General features: G+C 45.1%; 6 protein-coding genes across 6 annotated transcripts; 3 read left to right on the forward strand and 3 right to left on the reverse strand.

The window, feature by feature from the left end:
• Positions 1 to 3,916: 3,916 nt before the first annotated feature.
• Positions 3,917 to 8,356, forward strand: TGAM01_v202955 (hypothetical protein; the record flags this gene model as incomplete). Its single annotated transcript, XM_024549095.1, has 5 exons — positions 3,917 to 4,036; positions 4,134 to 4,150; positions 4,223 to 7,213; positions 7,311 to 7,692; positions 7,757 to 8,356. 5 exons carry the CDS (start codon positions 3,917 to 3,919, stop codon positions 8,354 to 8,356), a joined length of 4,110 nt encoding a protein of 1,369 aa, XP_024406210.1.
• A 154-nt stretch (positions 8,357 to 8,510) lies between these two features.
• Positions 8,511 to 9,371, reverse strand: TGAM01_v202956 (hypothetical protein; the record flags this gene model as incomplete). The annotated part of the gene is made up of 1 exon (XM_018800462.1): positions 8,511 to 9,371. The coding sequence occupies one exon, from the start codon at positions 9,369 to 9,371 to the stop codon at positions 8,511 to 8,513; it is 861 nt and encodes a 286-aa protein (XP_018666604.1).
• A 3,892-nt stretch (positions 9,372 to 13,263) lies between these two features.
• TGAM01_v202957 (hypothetical protein) lies at positions 13,264 to 14,189 on the forward strand (the record flags this gene model as incomplete). The annotated part of the gene is made up of 4 exons (XM_024549096.1): positions 13,264 to 13,420; positions 13,485 to 13,641; positions 13,705 to 13,841; positions 13,909 to 14,189. The coding sequence occupies 4 exons, from the start codon at positions 13,264 to 13,266 to the stop codon at positions 14,187 to 14,189; spliced, it is 732 nt and encodes a 243-aa protein (XP_024406211.1).
• A 2,299-nt stretch (positions 14,190 to 16,488) lies between these two features.
• TGAM01_v202958 (hypothetical protein) lies at positions 16,489 to 16,837 on the forward strand (the record flags this gene model as incomplete). The annotated part of the gene is made up of 2 exons (XM_024549097.1): positions 16,489 to 16,719; positions 16,790 to 16,837. The coding sequence occupies 2 exons, from the start codon at positions 16,489 to 16,491 to the stop codon at positions 16,835 to 16,837; spliced, it is 279 nt and encodes a 92-aa protein (XP_024406212.1).
• Positions 16,838 to 17,181: 344 nt separating this feature from the next.
• Positions 17,182 to 18,508, reverse strand: TGAM01_v202959 (hypothetical protein; the record flags this gene model as incomplete). The annotated part of the gene is made up of 2 exons (XM_018800461.2): positions 17,182 to 17,459; positions 17,518 to 18,508. 2 exons carry the CDS (start codon positions 18,506 to 18,508, stop codon positions 17,182 to 17,184), a joined length of 1,269 nt encoding a protein of 422 aa, XP_018666603.2.
• A 1,761-nt stretch (positions 18,509 to 20,269) lies between these two features.
• TGAM01_v202960 (hypothetical protein) lies at positions 20,270 to 21,923 on the reverse strand (the record flags this gene model as incomplete). Its single annotated transcript, XM_024549098.1, has 4 exons — positions 20,270 to 20,361; positions 20,428 to 21,428; positions 21,489 to 21,721; positions 21,777 to 21,923. 4 exons carry the CDS (start codon positions 21,921 to 21,923, stop codon positions 20,270 to 20,272), a joined length of 1,473 nt encoding a protein of 490 aa, XP_024406213.1.
• Positions 21,924 to 23,311: the final 1,388 nt, after the last annotated feature.

Here is a 23,311-nt window from a genome sequence, read left to right on the forward strand (position 1 = left end):
CGGGCCCTTTCACTTTAACGGCTTTATCGTCGTCGGAGTGCTATACTTCTAAGACACACTTTAAAAATTAACAGAGCTTTTTGACATATTGCTCAGCAACCCAGCTGGGAGCGGTTATAAATGCCAAGATTCCTTCTCGAACCTGTTTCTCAGCTCCTTGCATGGCCCGGCCTGTTCCCTTTTGTTGCACGAGGGAGTAGAGGATTGAACGTCCAGAATTTCTTTTAGATGACCACTGTTAAGGGAAACCATCAGTCTCTCTGCACTGGCGACTATTCTTAGATTATCAAACTAGTTGTACGGCGCAAACACGCTCAAGGTCATTAATGAGCTTCGGAAGGCGCCGTTGGAGTTGTGCAAGTTGGCCAGCGTCAGCGACATCCAGTGCATTGCTTGCGAGGAACAGTTCCGCGGCTAGGCGTCCTGCGGTCCACGACTTATTGCGCACCCCAGATTCGGCTGCGATGGTCGACACTCGACGGAGAGCATCTGAAGCAAAAAGCAGATCACTTGCACTAAAGGAATCTTTATCCATTAAGACTTGGAAAGCGCATCCCCAAGGGGTCTTGAACCGAATTGAGGGGATTAACCGAAGCTTAAAATCAAGAGAGGGGTTGGGCAGCGAGCGGGTAGGATCTCACCAGTACCGAGAACGTGATTTAAACTCCGCATTTACAAAGAAGGCGACTGAAATCTGGGTGCTTTTAAGAGTTTCTTCGCGGTGATCTACTAAGTTCAGGTGAACGGTAACAGGGCCCATCTGTTGAGAATGGAGTTACAGAATGAGGATAACTTAGGAAGCTCCATTGCTGAGCTGGCCGACCAATGCCGCCGGAGCTTCTAAACCTGCACTTAAAACTAAGCTCTGATGTAGTATAAATGGGCCGAAAATAGGCTAGTAGAGATTAAGTTATGGGCGGCAGGCATTGGCGTGTTTGCCATTGACAAGACCTCTCTTAACGCAAGTACCCTTAGTGTTTACATTAATTAAGGAGTTTCTTAGATATATAAAAGGATACCATAGCGATAGCTCATAGAGGACTAGCACCCCATATTAATTTATGCTGCTGCTAGTCTAGCTCCTTTTAGGATAACTTAATGCCCTCTGTGCGACTAAACAGGCCCCGCTAATTCCAATGAACTGCTTGACCACATTGCCGAACATGTGCATGCCTTTTCGCTACGTCTTTTCCCTGGCTAAGGGACGAGCTAGATGCCCACGAAAATAAGGCGAATTTCTTTAATAATTATGATTACTTTGAAGACGGCTCTGACTTTCAGTCACACAATGTGTTAAGCGATTCAACGAAAGACACTGACGGTCTTGCTTCTTTGCCTTCGAATACTTCTTTATCACAACGCAGCTTCTTTACAGAGGTCGACGAAACGTCTGCGGAGCCTATGGAAAACGCTGAACCCCCACTGGCCACCGGCCCAATGTTAACCAATTTTTTAACATTGCCAGCAATAACAGCTCTAGGCCAACAACGAGCGCTGTCGACAGTTCCAGGGACTACCCTCCCCATTTAATGCCGGAGGGCTTAGGCCATAACTGGACCAGGAGCTTCGGCAGTTCTTCCGTTCATAGTGCCGTCAGTGTCAGCGAACCAACCGGAACGGGTTCAATTACTATTGTGGGAGCTTCGGGATCCCCTCATTTAACGGACTTATATATCAGCATTACACAAATCGCTCCAAAAGAAAAGATTATTGGGAAAACAAATCATTACAAGTCATCCTTAGAACAGTGGAACTTTGGAAAAACGTTCAAAACCAGCTGTACCCCAGATATACCATTCAAGATTACAGCCAAGGGCGAACATATGTTTAGCAGTGATGATATCTTAAGCGAAAGTTTATACTTCATAGATGAAACAAATTCGCCAACGCTAAGGGAGCTTACCATCGGCAGTGGCTTCGTAACTATCAAGAGCTCATTTCAGCTTGCAGAGGACAAATATCCCGACAGCCCTAAATCATATATGCATTATAAGCTCTTAGGCAAGTGAGAGCCGCGGAGTCGAGACTTGTCATACGCTTGAGCGGGGACGTCTTTGATGAGTGACAACTACCTATCTTTCATGAAACATCCGCGCTTTTGCCTCTCTCTCTTTCACTTTACAAGCTCAGATGAGCGCAAGTATTCATATTTGCATTGAATTTTCCGCTAACGTAATGATATGGCCGTATTGTTGTTCTTTATGCCACTAATAAACTGTTTATCTTTCTTTTTTTTTTTCACCTCCCTTTTTGCCATTATAGCTATGTATTGTCACAAGTCTGCTTAGTCTATAGGGCTTCGAGCGCGAGGGATATTAGTAGCGCTCTTGTATATATATGGGAGAGTTGACAGCAGTAGGTTGGGTTAGTCGGATAATGACGATGCCTAATTGTCACATAGTCGGCGGGGTGGCACCAAATCGTCACCTAAAGTGGGATAACCAATACATAGTAGGCATCCCAAGCCAGAGAGTGTAGGGTGAGTATTAATCTATATCACCTCAAATGGAAAACTGCGAGTGAAGCCAGGATAAGAGAAACCCCGAAGTCGGCAGTGGACGAGAAAACAGTGCGATAGCTCTGTTAATAACGATTATAGATTAGGGTGGTGCTATATGGGCTAGCGGTATAAGCACCTTCCTCAGAAAACAGAAGTGTATGCTTATAATTTTTAAGCGCCTATCTGCGGAAAATGGCAGACTTCGCTCATTAAAGAAGATCATACGGAAGCTGCACTTGAGTTTAAGGCTCACTTAACGTTTAGCCATTATAACCTCTTGCTCCCGCGCCCCGTCTTAAAAGGTAGTGCATAACTTGTACTCTCTGTTTCTGACAGTAGTGGCATGGTCCACACCTTACCGCCAATGCAGTCCTGATTCTTGGCTGCAAAGGGCTGGGATGTAAATGGTGCTATTTATCAGGAATAAGTCCTTACGAAAGCTAATGTAGTTATATATTCCTTTGTATGAATTGTTACAGTTAGGATGGGCATGTCAATCTCCTTTCTGCCTAACCCCACCTGATTCAGCCTAATACTAAGCAGAGATGCCTATAACAGCAGCTTCTTCTGGGTCCTTCTGCGAAGTACAGAGTACATACGGTGACGAACTGTGAGCTAGATAATAAGCAATACAAGGGATTCCTAAGGAACAAATTTGGAGTTTAGCTGTGAGTTTATGTTGGTGGAACAGTTAGGGGATATTCGGGTGGTATAGGAAATAGTAAACAAATGTCACAAGTAGGTAAGTTTTATAATATCGCAATGTAATCTTAATTCAGTGCTTACAAGTGGCTATTTCATTCATTTAAATGCGGGTGGAGAAGTGAACTTATATATTTGGTTAAGAAGTTTCTGAAACGCGGTGGTTCGTCGTATTAAGTGCTGGTGGTTGACAGCTCGTTCGTCTTGTTGGACGAGCTCAACAAGCTACTCATGATTGGCTCGTCGAATTATAGCTAATCCGTTCCGTTCTACCTTTTAAGACCCGTCGACAGGATGTTAAGTGTTGGGTCGTGACAAGTCCATCGGGCACTAATTCAGAACCTTGTTCTTGTACTTGCAACTTCCAAGCTGAAACTTCTTCAAGGAGTGAATATATACGATGGATCCATATACGAATTTTGGCCTTGATTATGGCGTCATTCGGTTCATTGGCTTCGCGCAAAGACTAGTAACTAAAAGAAACAAGAATTGCCCGTCAATCGAAGGGACCTTCCTCGGAAATACGGAGCTGGATTCAGCCAACAGATTGCTTCTCGAGCACGTAAACGAGATCGATCATGTTTTTACAACGGAGAGCTTCCCAGCTTCTCTCACCGATCCGAGGATGAAAGAAATTTGCTTTCAGTACAAAGAGATCGCGAAGAAAATGGCCAAGGTTCTGGAGAATCTTAGAATGAGAACGCGGAGGAAAAAATGGAAAAGCATGCGCCAAGCATTCAAGCAAATGATTGGCAAGGAACAGGTATCGAAGCTGGCACACAGACTCTACCAACTCAGGGCGGATTTGGACAAAAATCTGCTATCGAGTGTCAGGTATGATAAACCTCCCAGCTTTCGCAACAATGACATTAAGATTTCCGTTGAAAGACAGAATATCAAAAAATTCAAACCACTTAAATGCGAGATAAAGCAAAGCAGACATGAAAGGTAATGATCCACCCCTTGAATAAAAGAATTTTACCAATGGGCATGATGACAAGAAACTAACATATATGGCAGAACGGACTGGAGAATAGAGCTTATAGAGGCTGTAGCAGAGGAGCGCTGGCGTCACAAAGACAACGACGAACTCTCCCAATTTTCTTCATTTATTTCTGATGGAATTGCGACCGACCATATGCACATGCTACAGGCTCAACTGCTTGACCAGCTCTCCCACGCCGATTTCCAAGATCGCGAATCCAGAATTAAAGCAGCCCATGCTCGAACTTTCAAGTGGGTGCTTGAGCCTCTGACCACTGAGAATGAAAATTCGTGGTCGAGTTTGGTAAACTGGCTAGAAAGTGACGAGAAAATATACTGGATTACTGGAAAGCCTGGCTCAGGGAAATCGACTTTGCTCAAATACATTTGCAAGGACCCCAGAACTCAAAAATATCTTAGAAATTGGGCCAAAAGTCAACCATTGATTGAGGCTAGCTTCTACTTTTGGAACTCTGGTAGCTCTATACAGATGTCACAAGATGGCTTGCTACGCTCCTTATTGTACCAGGCATTAAGGGCAAAACCGAGCTTGATATCATCTGCATTCCCTCGCCGATGGCAGATTTCCGACCTTCTATGGATTGACAATCGCCAGTGGGAGCTGTCAGAGTTGCAAGAAGGGCTAAGGGTCGTAATGAGGCAGGCTGCTGAGGCACCATTTAAGCTGTGTCTTTTCATCGATGGCATGGACGAATTTTCAGGAAACCACAAAGACTTTGTCGAATTCGTGAAGAGCTCAGGTAATTACGAGAATGTTAAACTCTGCATTGCGAGCCGTCCTTGGGTTGTCTTTGAAGACGGATTTGCCCAAGGACCCAATCTCAGATTACAGGACTTGACCTACCCTGATATTTTCGCTTTTACTACTGAGAGCTTGCAGAGTAGTAGCGACTTCAGATCTCTTCAAATAAGAGAATCTAACTTTGGTTCTCAACTGGTCGCGGACATCTCTAGAAAATCCTGTGGTGTATTTCTGTGGGTAGCACTTGTGGTGAAATCATTGATCGAAGACATATCGGACTGTGTCCGAATATGCGACCTTCAAAAACGACTTGAAGACATACCAGACGAACTGGAGGATTTGTATCGGAAGATGCTGGATAGCATTGATACAAACTACGTTGAGCATGCATTTCAACTTTTCTCTATTACTCGAGAGGCTCAAGGAAGGTTGTCAGTCTTAGCCCTTTCTTTCGCTGACGACGGAGACGACACTTCCCTCATCGACAGGAAACTGGGCCAGATGTCTGATGAAGAAGGCGTGGAAAGATATAGAGTTGTCAAAAGACGACTAATGAGTCGTTGTAAAGGTTTCTTAGAGATTACTAATGACCAGCAGAATGAATTGGGTAAAGGGCAGGACGCAATATGGACGAAAAGCGATATTCAATTATGGAACCAGAAGATTACATACCTTCATCGTACTGCGCGAGACTTCTTGGAAAGTGCTCCTATACGGGAGCTGATAGCACTCGAGGTGGGTAAGATGCTTGATGCTCCCCTGCGTCTACTTCGTTCGGGTATTTTCATCCTGAAAACTATGTCGGATGAGCAGATATCTCTCAAGAAGAGTTATATCTGGGACGTTGTCGATACTACATTGAACTACGGCGCGAGAGCTGAAAAGAATCTCGGTTGTCCACAAATCAGGCTGATCGATGAAATTGATGAAACGATGAGACAACATGCGGCAGCTGATGACTCAATGTCAAAATTACAGAGTGGGCATTGGTCTGCACTGCGGCCAGGAGCACAAACGAACAATGGATTCTTAGCATTGGCTGCTCAATTCAACCTACAGTTATATATTCGAGAAAAGATCAAAATCAATGTACCCATTTTCTCGGGTAACACTAACCGCCCCCTGCTCGACTACATCATCACGGACCACGACAAGTATCAAGCTCTGGCAGAGAGACTAACCCTCGGCAACTATTCTATGCCCAATCTCAACCTCTTAAGGATACTGCTCAAAAGAGGTTCAGACCCAAATCAAGTTTACAAATCTAAAACACACTGGGAGACTGTTTTAGCACATTGTATTGAGATTTCTCGCAATTCAGACATACCTGGGGACATAGCGATTGGACTACTTGAGCACTGGTCCAATGTCGTCGAACTTTTCATTGACCATGGAGCAAATCCATTAGTCAACCACGACTCTCCTATATATTCCCGTATTAGGGAGGCTTTTGGGGATTTTCAACCAGACCGCGCAAGATACCTTGAGAAAAAAATATCTCGATCGAAGACCAGGATGTTGACAAGTGGCACTCTTCCAACCCGTCCTCCTTCGACAAACGATTTAGACCTCACACCATTCCCGCTTTGGAATAAGCAACATAGTCTTGAATTCCCGGGACTGGTCTTGTCTGAACGCATAAAAAGAATACCACTATCAGACCGTATGCCGCATAGGCCCTACACTTGGGATACGCAGCGTCATGATCCGCTTCGAGGAGACAATCCAGACTTTTTCTCCGCCTGGCTGCGTTGTGAAGCTCCCGTAGGGGTAGCATATACAGGCCCTTCATCAACTCAGGAAGAATATTCGTTAACCCATGAAGAATCGCCATCAAGTTTCCTGAACAATATGCCAACTACGCAGGATGCTGAAGAATTTGTTTCGACACCTTCTCCTAATCTTACTATTGCTGACGACTCTGAAACTGAGTTATCCATGGATTTTCATCCGTCACCAGAAGTTGTTAGTGGCAACTGTCTAGAGAGGCGAGATAGGACACAAAGAGGGAGGGCTGGTGGATGGAACTCCCTCTCAAATGCTAGGCTCATGGAAGGGCCACTGGTGCAAAGACGACGCACTGTAGATCAGAATACAGAACAAGCATCAGAGCGATCTCCTCGCTATCCGCTCGACAATCTACCTACAGTACGCGATGTGCCCACGGCCCGATCTATCACTAATTCCCCAGCTCCTGAAGAACTCGCCAACGGTACTTGTGGGTCCTTTGACAACAAAACACTATCAGAGTTCTCTGCTGATAAGTAGGTCATCTACTGGTCCCCCCCCCCCCTTTTTTTTTTTTGACTAATTAGCACTCGCTATTTTTTTGTGAAGAATTACAACTTAGTAGATTTTTAGGTGTCGATATGCGGACGACTTCATGAAAAATCACAAATCCACTTATGAGAGAGTGATCCGAAAAGTAGAAGATGAGCCTAGCACACCTGGTCACAATAGCCCCGAGCCGACCTGCCCCGACCAGGGCTCGAGAATAAAAGTTGCGATTCTCGATACTGGGCTTGATAGAAGGCACCCTTTTATTCAAGCAAGAAACGAACGGATTAAAGACATCCGGAGTTGGGTTAACAATCTCGACGGAAAACAAGATCCAAGTACTGGAGATGTCTCCGGACACGGCACTCATGTTGCAGACCTCCTACTCGATGTCGCTCCGGATTGCGATGTCTACATTGCCCGAATCGCAGAGTACAACCCGATAGGCCCAGATCTGATCGCGAAAGTATGTATAAAATATCCCACTTTCGCTACAACTGCGCCCGAGTATGAACCTAATAAGAGACTAGGCTGTCATGCACGCTGTGACTGAATGGAAAGTCGACATTATTTCAATGTCGTTCGGCTTCACCGATGAGACTGAGGTTGGCTGTGATGCACTCAGTGACGCCATCGCCATCGCACACTCACGCAGAATTCTCATGTTCGCGGCCGCATCCAACATGGGCTCCCACTCGCGTCCTGCTTTCCCCGCGAGACACAGCGACGTCTTCTGTATTTTTGCTGCTGATGGCATGGGCAACAGCGCACCGGCGAATCCCACAGGTGAGCAATATGCACCCAATTTCAGCACTCTGGGGCAAGCGGTGGAGGCTGCATGGCCGCGGAAGCTTGTAACGGACCCTTTCACGCGGCGGAAGTCCGGGACGTCGTTCGCCGTGCCTGTGGCGGCAGGAATCGCTGCGATGATCCTGTTGTACGCCCAGCAAAACCTCTCGACAAATGAGGCAATGAAATTTAAAGAGTATGATAAGATGCGGGATATGTTATGCCATTTATCCGATAGAAGGGACGCATATAATGTGATATCGGCTGTTGGTTTGGCGCCCGGCAACTATGCAGAGGCTACAATGCGGATGGTATTGGCTGGGAAGTGGAGGAGAAGGTGAATAAGTCTGTAAGTCCACCCGCACTAGTCCGCATGCTACAATGTGAAGATACATGTATGTTAGGTACGGTAGGTACCTGGGTCTAGATAGGTACCTAAGTAGTATAAGCCAAGATACACGTATTCTTTTTTCTACCATTCACGTAATTTGACTTCTAGACATATAACCATTGTTCTCTGTCTAGCTGGACACAGAGACACTCCTCATCGTCGTGGATAACTTCCGTCACGGCAACACATCCAAACTCTTGGGCTGAAGCATCTTCATTCGCGAGACCCTCCACTTCAAAGGGCAGGTTTTGCGGCTCAGCTTGGGAAACACCGGCTTCATCGTACATAGCTCTTTCCGTATATTCATGGTGCGTGATCTTCCCGTTGCGATGAATCTTAATCTTTCGCAATCTGAAGGCAAACACAAAATCCGACGAGCGGTCAAACGAAGAGCTCTCCCCGCCTTTCCATTTCTCGCGAATTTCCGGTCCCAAGGTCGCCGGCGCACTGGAGATGGCGTGGGCCGGATCGACTCGGAGCTCGGCGCCTAGGGACCAGCCACGGGCGAACTTTACCTGGGCGCCACGTGCAATCTTGAGCGCTGTGATCATATATAGGTGCTTTCGGAAACGACTTTTTTCAAGAAAGCTGGCGACTGGGGGGGAGGCCATGCTACGTGCCAGATACTCTGGTGTGGGAATGATTTCGGTGGTTTCAATTGCGTCGAAGACATAAAGTTGTTCAGCAGAGTAGTCATGGCCGACGTTAGCAGCTACACCAAGGCCAGTGATAAATGCGGTCCACAGGCCGTAGCGGCCGGAGTGCAGCTTCTCTTTGGCCCATGTCACCCCAGTTTTGGTGGTCGAAGGGAATATGGCATCCGGTGTCAGAGGCGGGCTGCCAAAGCAGTTTAGGGCCTCGGCCGGAGAACTGGGAGAGAGGATGATGTTACCGAGTTTGATAGGTCCGTCGGGATGGTAATCCCAGGTTGGGCACAAGAAGAAAGTCTTTTTTTGGTTTGACATGCTGGTTGCTCTTCGGAATTGTTGACCGATTGCTCTTTGATATATGACTTTACTGCAGTGAAGCCTTATGAAGAGCTCAAGCCGGCTTCGCCTAGGGAGATGTAATCGAATTGTTACAAGCGTACAGGGTGAACACTAGTGTAGGCTTTAACGGTAGAGAAAGGAATTTATATATTGGACGAGAGCCTCAATGCTGCTTATTCTACTGCACATACTAAGCTCTTGCCATAGTGCGGGGTTGAAATCTACAAATGGTTGCAAGCATTTGTATGCTCATAGATGCACGATGATGCGTTAAGAAGATATATACGATATATACGATATATACGATATATGCTATTCCTCTTATGCTAGTGTCCAAACGTCTAATTTATACTGCCTACCTATATCAGCTATTTGAATTTTGCCTGTCTTATATTGCTTACAATACCCAGCTGTGTAAAGTGAGATATTTGATCCGTTTTATGCCAGCTCCAAAATGACCAAATCTAAGACTCTAGGTAAACTAACTTGGCTTTTCAAGTGAATCATGGCTGTAGGTAATAGAACTTGTACAACTTGGATAGTCAGAGATTTGTATAATAATTAAAGAATCTTGGAGAAGAAGATTTTAGAAGAGATATGACTATTAAGTTAAAAAGAATTTGTTGTGAGAGTTTTGCAGCAGATGGATCCATTAGGAGGGGTGTTTATATTTTTTTTTTTCCTGACTTCACTAAGTAGAATTTGAAGGTTTTATAGGTCGTTAGAAGACACTTTGTTAAAGAAAAAAATGCTATAAGGTAATAATGGATTTACTTTGCTGCTTAGGTGTATAGAGCAGTATCTCAACAATGAAATAAGGAGCGCTTTCCTTAGAAAAAGGAAGTGTATGCTTCTAATTCCAAGGCACCTATCTGCTGAAAACGGCAGATCTCACCCATCAATAAAGATCTTACGAAAGCTGGACTTGGTGTTATTATCTCATGCCGCAGTTAACCACTAAAGTCCCTTACCCATCCTCTCCGTTTTGAACGGACCGTTCTGGAACACACACTTTGCCACCGGCCGTATTCCAGAGCTCCAGCTCCAGCTCTAACACACAAGATCTAAGCGCCGGGGAGAGATGTCTTAAAATAAATCCCCTTCATTAATCACAATCTTACGTCCTCCGTCTTGAACACTGTTCGGGGACTATACTATATCCTCCTCACTACTCTGTCCGTTTGGGACCGCCGTTCTGGAGCCCACACTTTGTGTCACAACCTGGTTCACTGTGACAGCGAAAACCCTTATAAGCAGCTGGTTCCGTTACAATAATTGCTTACAATAGTGATTATTGGCCTAATCTTTTGCCCTGTTGGCTTAACGTTATAACGGATCGTTACACTTTGCCGCCGGTAGCATGCACGGGGTCTGATTCCCAACCCCGATTCTCCGCGTTGAAGCGCTGGACAAGATGTGATAAAATCGACCAAGGCTAGTCCTGTCCATGGATTGGACGTACTGTCCGAAGGATACACTGGTCATCTTTAAATATTGCTCTAGCCCTCTTTGCATATGTTTTGCCATTTGTTTTTCCCCCACCACTTGTTGTCCACAGCAGGGGGCCGAATTAGAGGCTGACATCTTCATGGCAGACACCAGAGAAGCGTGGGAAGAATTAATCATGGACGACCAAAACGAAATGATATCACAAGTAGTAAATGATGTTCTACAGCAATGTGAGTTCTACCCTAGCCATAAGAACGAGAAAAGAGAGAGAGAGAGAGAAAGAGAGAGAGAGAGAGAGAGAGAGAGAGAGAGAGAGAGAGAGAGAGAGAGAGAGAGAGAGAGTTCTAACATCTATTTCTCAAGTTTCTCGACATGGCACGCATACGGTAAAACCACAACTTGATCCTGGCAGTACCGGCAGTGAGTCCGCTCATCACGTCAGCAAGGAGGGAAGCGCAGTCTTGGATCTATTCAAAGCATCACATTTGATACTAGGAACTGAACCCGATTGGATCAATCTTGTTAGATACTTCCCTGAGAGGCGGGCATCAAGTTGCGCTGAGTTGCTGGGGAATGCCCAACCGCTTTCGCCTTGCTGACCGTATTATGGCTTCAATAAGGCGGTCGTCTATTAGCGTTTCGTTGGCTAGCTGTGATATGATATTGTGCGGCAACTTTTGCGCAGTTGATGGAAGTGAGAGGCGTGGCCACATGTGTATCCGCATCCACCTGATGGACATCAAGGTCTAGAGTCATTATATATTAAAGTGGGCAAAAAGGCATATTCTGGTAACAAATGATTTCTAAACAGGAGAATATCCATAATGTAATCAATCATGTTTAGAGGGAAGAGTAAAGCTGTGTTTTAAGCCCAAATATACACCTAGTTGTTGGGCATATAGGCCAGGCTGTCAGTTCAGGTGGCTGCCGGCTCTTAGTGGGGCGTGCTTGTGGGCGGAACGGGGCGGTAGGCTAGTTCCGCAAGACTACTGCTCTGCCAGTAGGGCAAGCCTGGAGAGGCTGAAATCGAATTGAAATCTTGTCTCACTGTGTAGTATAATCATGAACAGATAGATCGCAAAGAAGCGGCCAGATAAGCTCTAGTATAAGGCCTATAGGTACTAATAGGGAAGTTGTCTAGTGCGCCTTCAATTTTGTATGCGTTTGTGTGGTAACACCGACTTCACTTAGCTCACGGCCCGCATGCCGCCGAGTTTTAGTCCTACCCTAGTTAAATAGATTCCATCTTGGGTGCAAGATGGCCGGGTTTGCGCTGTCCCAATAATACCTAGCTCTCTTATCGCAGCTGTAGTAATTTGCGCCCTATATCGTTTTAGTGAAGTAGGCTTCAGTTGTGGCGTCCATCACCATGACCGTTCTTGCGGGGACGACATACTCTGTAGTATGTCTCACCACCTATCAAGTGAACGCGGCTGAACCGATGTCTCACTGATTGATATGAATTCTTCCTGATGATAGGAAAAGTTTCAGCAGCCAGTGCGCCACAACGTTGACGTGGCATTATACGGAGCTGTAGTCTAAGGTCGAGCTGAGGCCGAGAACTTTGACATGTCACTTTTGAGCGACATAAGCCCAGCCTAAGCCTTCACTGTGTCTCTGTTTGGCGCAGCCGTGGACAGGCGCTAATGCCGGAACTAGCTCCAGTGTAGGCCCATGCAAGCTACACGAGAGTCAAGACCAAGTGAATATAACACGCGGTATTTGTAGCCACGCCTTTACTCTTATTAACAGTCTCTAAAGGTCACCATATAATAGCATTATATCAGCCAGCCAATAAAACGTTAATAGATAGTTTTTCTTTATTAAAGCTGTGTACTACAGCCAGTAAGGCGTAAATAGTATGAAGCAACTCCCCAGTGACTTAGCGCAACTTCATGTCCCCTTGCAAAGAAATATTTATTAAGATTAATCCAGTCAGGTTCAGTGTATGTACATGTATTTGGAGCTTGGCACTGAAAAGCATTACTTTTAGTTGCTAGAAAATATGTGTGTTACACCCTGGCTGGAGCAATGGCCAGGAGAGTATCCTTTTTTTTTAAACTAGGAATAAGGCTCTGCCAAGGATATCGTTCCCTCAAGCCATCATTGCCCTTCTCTAAATGGCTAGATGACACCGAAACTCATTGCCCATTGGGCTTCACATACAAGGGTTATCCTACAAGCTGAAATTGAACTGAGACATTGTTTTCTTTTTTTTCTTTTTGCCTCTTTGGCGGCTAAGTGCTATAGGCTTAGGCGCAGGTAGACTTAGGAAGAGCATCCGCGCTATGTGACAAACATGTAGGAGAGTGGCTGAGTTTCTTTCACTATCTACGGACTTCAATATATAAAGACAGCTCATTACCATGCCCATCTTTCTTCTGCGGCTTTAATAGACATCGCTATTCACATTGTCACCATGTCTCTACTCAGTCGAATTGTAGTAGCATGGCTTTCTTTCTCGCTAGCCTCTTTTATTGCTGCAATACCTACAGAGACCACCTCATCAGCACCAACCGCCACCCTTGCGCCGCGACAAACAAATATTTTGGGGTGGTATTCTACCGACTCGACTTGTATTGCTACCATCGCTCTCGATTCCCATATTCAAATTTGGACCTCCTAACCTTCGTGACTTAGATTCCCCATATATGTGTCAAGGGATTGCCACGTATTGCCAGACTTCTACGTACGCAGGTTGCGTTAATGGGTCGCCGTGTACGCCACCGATTACTTGCATTTCGAGCAGTTCATATATACAATGGAAGGGCGGCGGCACATATGGCACAACAGGCTGGTAGGCCTCGTTATACTCTTCGACTAGCATTAACGAAGTAAATCAAGTTAATATTGGCTATAGTGGTCCTAGTCCATACCAATGTTATATGGTAACCATGCATCCCGCACCGACCGACCCTACTGGAATAGTTTCGACCTTTGCTCAATGCGATACGGCACAGCCATCAATTCTTTTTCGCGAGAGCCCGAGAGCAACTGGTATGCTGCCATGTCAATTCTACCCCCTGCATCTTAAAATAAAACATGTTAACGTGGACTTTACTAGCTTCGTCTACATCAGAGCCGTCTATTTCTGCAACTTCACCAACACCTACAGTCGCTTCAAATCAAACATCGCCAGCGTCGGCCCATAATACTGGGTCCGGTTTGAGTAAGGGTGCGCAGGCTGGTATCGGAGTAGGAGCCACGGCAGGTGGCACAACAATTATAGTTATTATTGTGCTTTACTGGAAGAATAAGAAGTTTCGGGATCAGGTTAATAACATTGTTAATAACATAATAGGGAATCACAATAAGGTTGACCAAGGAATTAATGGAGTTAAATAAATCACACTTTAATATTATAATTTCGCAATAAGCTTCTTGAAAGAGCTAAGGCTACCATTCTTATTCATTGATATACAGTAAAAACAGTTAATTATTTTATAATAAATATTATTAATTGCTTTCAGCTGCTTGAAAAAAAATAGAAATAGCTAAAATTACAGGCCCTGCGATATATAAAGATATTTACATACAATGTTAAAAGTCTGGGTTAAACCCCCATTTGAGGTCCCCAAAATTACATACCTAGGTAGCAAACGGAAATACAATGACTCCTGCAACAAGAGTAGGAAAAATAAGGCATCGAGGTTGTTTGAACGTTGTGGAAAAAGTAGACATAGCCTTTAGTTTAACACCCTTAGCAGCTCGCACGGCTTTAAAAAGCCGGCCTATGTATGAGCATGTCATCGACTAACTGTACTATGTTATCATGTAGCACTTTTCGCGCAATTGACGGGAGTGAGAGATGTAGACGTATGAAGCACTTGCACGCTATATTCTCCTTGTTCTCGACTCTCATTCGAATTGCATGGGTCCAACACCGAAACCGGGTACCAGCATTAGCGCCCGTCGACAGCTATGCCACTAAAAGGAAGCAACAACAAAGTTGGGCTTACGAAGCCCGAAAGTGACGTGTAAAACATTCCAACCTCAGCTCGGTTGTAAGCTGCGGCTTGAACGGCATTATAACTATTTAGTTAGTACAAGTCTTATTAACGTCGTGGCGCGTTGGTAGCTCAAATGCGGCATGTCTTTAGTCAGAAACCACCTCTATTAGTGAGACATCTATTCGGTTGCATTCAATTGATATGTTATGCGATTGGTCGTTGACGCCTATAGCTACTGGTACAAGGAGTATTGCCAAAGGCGCTTGATTTATATACTAACTAGACGAGAACATCAAGGCTTTTGTCGTTTAAAGTGCCCCGCACTGGGTGCCCTGCCTTTGCCCGACCACCATCTATTGTGTCAATTGAAGCTTTTGGCAGCAAAGTTGGGGGTCGTATCCCCATTTCTACGGCCACATTGAAGCAAAAGATCGTTCCTTTACACCGCGCCTGAACCAGCGACATAATTGGAGATTTTCCGTCCATTCGTCTTGAACCATCGTATTATAGTTCCGGGGCCTTAATGGAAGCGACTCCGGGCGTTATCGCGGCCGTTGATCTCTCAGCCGCCCTGTCGGCTGCCTAGGTTGCAAGGCACATTGGGCTGCAAGGCACGTTGGGATGCAAGAGCAGGCTGGGCTGCAAAACCCACGCTTCAAGACTGCAGAGGATGCTTGGGATCACAAGAGATATTAATAGCACCATTTCAAAAAGCCGTGAAGTAGGGAGAGAGAGCCGCAGATACAAAAGTGTTTAAGACGATCTCAGTTGGCAACATACAAGCTTTGCTCAATGCAACGCGCTACCCACATGATGGAACACGGTTGGACGCACACCTTGCAATCTCCCCTGCATGTCTCGGCATCTACAATTTCTTGGAGCCAAGGTCCATGCGGCGGAGCTGTGCCTAATAACGACATACACGTATCACACAGTAAGGGACAGTAGTAGCGAAAATAGGCAGGCCGTCACACTATCCTCTGGAAGCATTCTCGTCTTTTCCCGAGTAAGCAAGCCTGGGTTCGTAATTAAGGCCGAATACAAGACTAGATCTCTACCCAAAACAGCATGCAAAAGGCCGAGGCATCTAACCGACCACGCTAAACAGGAAGTTACCTTTAAATAGAAGCAGGGAATGATGCTGGCAGATGATCTAAACTTAGTGTGTACCAATAATGATGCGGGTTCTCAACTCTCCATTATTTACTAGCGAAGAGAAAAGAAAGAAGCGAAGGGCAAAAACAAGAGGGGGGGTCGATACAGTAATATAACGGATGCAACGTGTATGTCCCGTACACGTTGGGCTTGGATATGCACTAACTAGGAGTGGTTGTGAGCTGTACCGCCACGAGCTGGCATATGACTCAAAGAGCAGCAAATGTTCTCCTTAAATAGCGCGGCCGAAGCCATCCTCAGGAGGCTGTATTCATCTACCGGTTAGTAAATCACCATCTTGTTAATTGCTCTTCTGAGACGGCACCCTATCTCTTATCTTTTGACTTCAACCCCGTCCCGATGAATCCAAACCAAGTAAAGCCTAAACACCCTGTCACCACAGGCATCTGGAATGAATATCATCCTAAGTAAGCCACCAATCTCTCAAGGATATTCCAATATAGCATGGGCTTAAGACTTGCTTTTTCAGTAGTGCCTTTGTGGGTTTCAGCCAGGTGCCATTCCAGCAGAATGGCAACATGCCAGAATATTCATATACAAACTCTTCCAACCCGTTTAAAAACCCTCCCGCTAGCTTGATGGGGTATATGTGGATGGCTAGTATTCCAGATGCTCTGAATGAAGGCAACATGAATACCACCATAGGTAATGGAAACAAAGTCCAGCAGACTGCTAAAACCGGTGTCAATTGCAATAAACTCTGCGGGAATGAAAATGACATTACACAGAGTGCCTCTAAAGACATGAAGGTAATCTATAATCTTAAATTTATTTCATCTTTGATACATCTCAAATTCTTGCTAATATACCATTATTTAGCGCCGAAGTGGGATAAAGAGGTTGTTTGGGAAAGCGGGAATGCTATAGAATCGATGGCTGCTGTTACTTGCTTTCTAGGGCCTGATCGAACAATAGCCTGTCATAATATACTTCTATAATTTCAGATTGATACCTCTGTCGTGATTAAAGGGACCAACGGATAGAGGATCCTAGTGTAACATTTTTATTGATAGGTGGCTGAGTATGTGATATCGTTACACCAATCAAGCCTTGGGAACAATAGAAAGAGAGTCGATTTGATCGCTGGGGGTTACAAAGAATGCTAGAGACAAGAGATTTAGCATTATTATTAGAACCTTGGTCGCCTGGAACGACGCTTTTGATCCTCTTACCGCCACACTAGTATCCGGAGTTGATTCGTTGTACAACCTTTAATTAGCCAGCCATTTTCTCCAGCTGCTTCGAGGCTTTTTGGCTAATACATCCCTGGCTAATTTCAACGCCTCTTTCCCCTCCGTTGCAATCTGCGTGGCACGGTTGCCATTCCCTTTCGTGATACTCTGGTTCTCGTTACCGCCTTGTATTGTTTGATTCCCTTCCCCGGCTGTCCTGGCTTGATTGCGGAAGCCAGCCTGAATAGTATTATTTTCAGAGCCCGTGGTTTCCTGAAAGTTGCCATAAAGGGGGTTTGGATTCTTATCAGAACAATCTATAAAACTATATTAAAAACACGATAACAAACTGCTAGAAGCGTGGAGACTACTAACCTCTGAAAAGAAAGTCTTCAGTTCTTTCCTCAGCCCTAAGATTAGCTGAAGGAATCCGATAGAGAAGGTCCTTTGCGTATGCAGCCGCAGCCATCGCTGCATATCCTTGCCATTCCTTATTTTTATGGGAGTCTGAATAGTCGCAAATGCCTCGAATCACTAGACAGGGAAAGTGATTTAGAAGTCCTGCCGCTTCCATTTCGAAACACAAAACGTCTGTCTCCGCTGCAAGTCTATCTCGAACTAAAGCGTCCTTCATTAACTGGTTGGCCGAAGCGATAAGGCCATAGTGAACTGCTGGATTATCCCCGTCTTCGGTCCGCTTAGGTCGCAATTCCAATTTTGATGGGTTATCGCCACAAACCGTCGCGCAGCTTGAGTTGTCGTTAAGAGGATGAAGAACTTTGGCTTTATATAGCCTATCAGTGCTTAGCTCCGGTCGACTATAGTTCTTCTTTAGTCTGGGTCTCTTCTCAAGAACACCATTGATGGCTTCTTCAAGGTGATGACCATCACTCTCATACTGGGCCTTAAGCCCATTAACCGCTGCTCGTAAGATTGTAGGTGGTTGATTCAAGAACCCAGTTGTTTGGAAGCTTTGATCTTGCAGCGCCTTGCCAAAGTCGTACTGGAAAACGCCACCTTTCCCATTCCGAGGAGTGCTAACCACAATGTCCCCTAGGCGGATATCATGCTTTTGACTTGGAGCGCCCCCGCCAATCCCAACCATCAGACCGATTCTAACATTAGGAAAGCTCTGTATCATATCTCTCGCTACACCTGTTGCAGAGGTAATACCATACTCACCATCAGGCAAGACAGCGATGGCAATATTGTGTTTTCCAATCCTGCCCAATGTGTAATCATTATTATCACTAGAAGAGACACATTCCGGTCCTTCATGCTTTTCGTCAAGAAAGGCTTGCGCGGCAACATACTCCGTAGTTATGGCGCAGATCCAGCCAATTGTGTAGGCTTTTGGATTGGACATACCTCCTGACGCAGTACTGCGAAAGCAGGTCAAGATGTACAGTCGCTCCAGGACGTATTCGAATTTAAGTGCTAATCCGGATTGTTGGGTTTGTTCCCGCTGCAGAGCTTTTTCGTGAAGTTTAATGGCCTTGCTCCGACCGGCACTAGGTGCTAAATATCTTCAAGGAACAAGACGGCGTGGTAGCAATAGGTTGGGTTAGGCTGGATTAACGACAGTGCCCAATCGTCTGCATGGTTGGCGAGGTGGCCCGAATGGTCACGCAAAATGGGGCAACCCATGCATAGGCCCTTGAACATTGACCAATTAGTTCACAGGTTATTACCTGGCGAAAGACCCATTGCTGGCTGCAAACCCAAGAAGTTATCCTGTCTATGGCCTATGTACTCTATAAATGAAAGGATAGAGGAAGGTAAAAGGTTTAGTGTCTTAAGCCGGCAGGACGCTACTCTATGCATGTGAAATGTTCGGCGTTGGCCTGCCAACAGCCCCATAGTTCCTCTACGTGGACGAGTATAATAGGTACTGTGCCTAATGTAAAACCATGCCCAACGCCCTTGCCGCCAATTATTTTTAATACAGTAATGCGAAAAAAAATGCGAAAGAGAGGCCCGAGATCGGTGAAGCGCAGAAAACGGTGCACTCAGCTAGCCGTGCCTTTACCTCGCGAAGGGAAACCAGAGCCCATGACATCTCATGACTAGGATGGGTAATGTTAGAATAACAGTACATCTTGATGTTCAGAAGAGGGGCTATCTTCCAATCAGTCAACAATCGACTCTCAGGAACGTACTGATCTCCCACTAGACGTGCAAAGTCACCCGATCAGTAGTATCCCTCAGCGTCAAAAGCAGACCGGGTTGCAGCATCCTTGCTAAGATAACTATATGTTCATCCGGCACGTAAGCTTTACAACATGGCCAAAGCATTAGTTTCGTACGCAACCCGTGAATATGATCGAGTTTTTAACCAGTATCTCTCCATGATCGAACTGCACGCCTGCCGGCCATTAGCTATTATGTGTCAAACTCATGGGCGACTAACCTCCAAGGCCAAACCAGGCTCGTCCATCATCGCTGTGAGATTACCTGCTTCTGTTAAGCTATGACAAAGGATGAACTGGCGCCCAGCAGCTTTTGCCAGAACTTAGTAACACTAGTCCCATTCACATAAGATAATTAGTCTCTATAATACTCAAGCCGCCTTTACATGCTGCTCTCGCTGCTCCAATGGTAACTTATCTATATTCTCAATAAAATATTTCATTAAACTCGCCCAGAAGCCCCTTGCCATTTTAAGATCGGTCACGCCACCTCTCTTCAGTAATTCCCATATTTAACACGCAGTACTGCCAGAAACTCTGTCTAGTTCCCATATACAATACTTACAAACCATATAATCCAGGCAAATCTCTAAGAGGAGTCATTACACCTAGGTAGCTTATATAGCACAGATGAGCAGTGTAGTCACGTAGCTAACAAGGTTATGAATAACCAATCTGATTGTTATCTGAAAGTGCTATGTTAACGACTGACTATCTAAGTTCTATCTAATGAGTGTGATGAACGTTCTTATATAGTAAGTCGTTCCCTTAGGAGCGCTGTTGCCCATCGCTCCATCGTGACATGGAGCGCTCGTGTAAGTCGCTCCATTCCCAGGAGCGCTGCGCTCCGTCGCTCCTTAGTCCTGATTGGTTCATCGGTCCTACGTTCTTCCTGGTACATACCCTCAGGTCCGACCTACGGTTCAGGTCGTCACAGATTATTGAGGGACAATGACGGCTTGTTTTTTAACAACTGGATAAGCATATGCTCCTCCAGCATACAAAGGTCCCGTCGGGCCATAAAACCGTACTATAAAACAAACGTAAGCTTCTGTCAAGTGGTAAATACAGGAGGCAGCGTATATGTTTGACTTACGGTTGACGGTGAAATTGCCACCTCCCGCTGGTGCAGGGAGCCAGTTATTCGTCCAGTTGACTGGAGGAGCTACATCGGCTGGCTGGATAAGAATAGTAAACGAGCCGTTACGGCCAGTGCCATAAACCAGCTGACTGTCATCATATGTCAAGCTGCTCCGATCCCCCAGAGAATACCTATTTAGGGGATTAGGGATAAGGTAGCTAGAGCTGTTATAGGCTGTCAAGCTCCAAAACCCTTTGACAGGTGGCTTCCCGGAGAAGGTAAGAGTATAAGACTCATTGCCTGCCAGTGAGAGGCCGTGAATGCCAGAGCCAATATATTCGGGGTACAAAGCTTCGTCTTGCACCAGTTGCAAATACCCTGTGTAGGCAATGATACTTCTGATTGTATAACTGCTGTGAAAGTTCCCACTGGCTTCCGGGGGGTAATCAAACCATTCGTTGTTGAATAACTGTATTAGTTTTTCGGTTGACGTTAAAGCCGTATTGGCTATCTGGTTTGCTTCTGTATAGTTGACGAACGTCGATGGTGAGTATCGGCCATTAGAAATACCCGCTACTCGCAGCACTGAGCTCACTGGTATAATGTCTCTTGCATTGGCCGGAGGATTATAGGGAGCTACCCGAGCTACAACCGTCAAAAGAGCCTTGACAGAATTGGTGTCGAGTGCTGCGGGTGGCGTTAATGCTAAGGGCTCGAGAGTGCCACTTCCCAGCAACTCGTAGGAGAGGGGAGGTGCCAGGGGAATAGTCTGCCTCCCTTTTTCAACTTTGATCTGATCCTGAATAGCATGTACAATGTCGAGATCGGTTGAGTTATTTTTCAGCAAGATTCGAGGCAATACCAGGCCATATGGCGTGGGAAAGTTGACAGCGCCTAAATATCCAGTGTCCTTTGGCAAAGACTCGAATCCAGATCTTCCGGGTGTATGTCTCAGTAAATATTTTCCAGGCGCCGTATTGTTTAAGCTTCCCAAATTGGCAAAATTATTAGACCACCTGTAGCGCTAGTTAGTCATCCGTTTAACAATGTTTGAAAAGACATATGTATATTCTGACAGGTCATAAAACGGGAAAACATAGAAGCGATCATCTATCTTCGGTATCGTAATGACAACCTCGTATGAAGACAGATCCACGGCAATTTTTGAGTAGAGTGTATCTACATTTGGCCGCACAATAGCTGCCTCATCTGCTGTTGCAGTATTCTTCTCGCTAAATATTGCATTGGTACCGACCGAAGTTATTACGGAGTCTAAGCTTGCGGCGTATTGAATCATTGGGTAGCCATACTAGAAATTATATTAACTCTGCTATTGTTATTTCTCTTATGTTGGTGTTACTGACAATAATAGCAAAGGCGGTTGCCTCGCTGGGGCTTGTCGCCCGTTTGGTATTTGTAAAAGAGTCAAGGGGAGAAGGTTGAGCATTTCCAACATTGCCGAGTATTGCCCCCCAGGCAAGTATAGACATAAAAAATCGGTATAACATCATACAATTGAAAAATAGCGCAGCTTTTTGTTGGCTGAGATTCTACAATGTAGTTGTGTCCTGATCTGTTTAAACTGTTGGTAGACTGAGCGGAAGGCTTGCCTCTTTTATAGTAAAGCTGTAGACAAAAAAGGGGTTGCTTGTACACAGACGTAGTCGATATTACGAAATGTATAGCATAATACTCTCCCTTTTTAAGGAGATAAGTCAGAAGTAAGTCTCATACCTTTTGGTAGATGTCTTGCATAGCCGCTCGGAAGCAAGACAGACATACGCCTGTAATTCTATAATCCCGCCACCGCTACTTTTGGTTGGCAATGCAAGAGGATCTGGTGCCTGTCATTTTAAAGTTTCTGCAGATAGACGCTCTAAAAGTTATCTGACATGTTTTGAGCGCCCCTTGAATGCAGGGCGGACCGGAGAAATTTGATTTATTCTGGAGCTTGTTATCCACGTCTTGATATATTGCAAAGTGGGAAAATTTTCATTAACTGCTCCTCACATATACATGCATCGTGTACAATAAAATGCACCATCTACTTTATACTTATTATTATTATTATCATCATCATCATCATCATCATCATCATCATCATCATCATCATCATTATCATTATTATTATTATTATTATTAGCTAATACCCTTAGTCACTTCTTGGGCCAGCTAATCGTTTTTCACCGTACTAGTATGATTCAGTAGAGTAATATATAGGAGAGTAAAACACGGTAGAGTGAAACATTATATAGTAATGTATAGCAAAGTAATAGATAAGAGAGCGAAATACAGCAGAGTGAAACACGACATAGTGATACGCGACATAGTATGTACTCTAGGCTACTCTATGCAACTGTAAAGTGTTTCTGCGTTAGCCTGCCAACAGCCCTATAATTCCTCTACGTGTACAAGTATAACAGGTTCTGTGTCTAATGTAAAACCTTGCTTAGCGCGCCCTTGCGCCTCGTGTATTCTAGTGGGTAAGTATTACTTTTGATACAGTAATATGCAAGAGAGTCCAAGATTAGTAAAGGGCACATTTAGAAAATAGTGCACTGGCTCTATTTAATATTGCAAGCTAGACTAAGAGAGGTTAGTGCCTTTACATTAGCGCTGTAAGTCTTATCTTTAAAAATCAAAAGCATATGCCTCTAATCTTATAGCCCTAGACACCCAAATATGGCAGACTTAACTTATCCCAGAAGATCATACGGAAGCTAAGTAAGAGAAGTTATTGTAATTTCGTCCGGCATTGTACTATAATCTTTTGCTTGCGCTCTCTGTCTTGAACGGACCCACGCCTACCGGCGCTCTCTGTTTTTAACGGTAGTTGCATGGCCCATACTTTGCCACCGATGCAGTCCCGATGGCCGGCTGCGAAGCGCCGGGACGTAAA

This window comes from Trichoderma gamsii, assembly GCF_001481775.2.
Source record: "Trichoderma gamsii strain T6085 chromosome Unknown Scaffold_7.2, whole genome shotgun sequence".
NCBI classification, from domain to species: domain Eukaryota; kingdom Fungi; phylum Ascomycota; class Sordariomycetes; order Hypocreales; family Hypocreaceae; genus Trichoderma; species Trichoderma gamsii.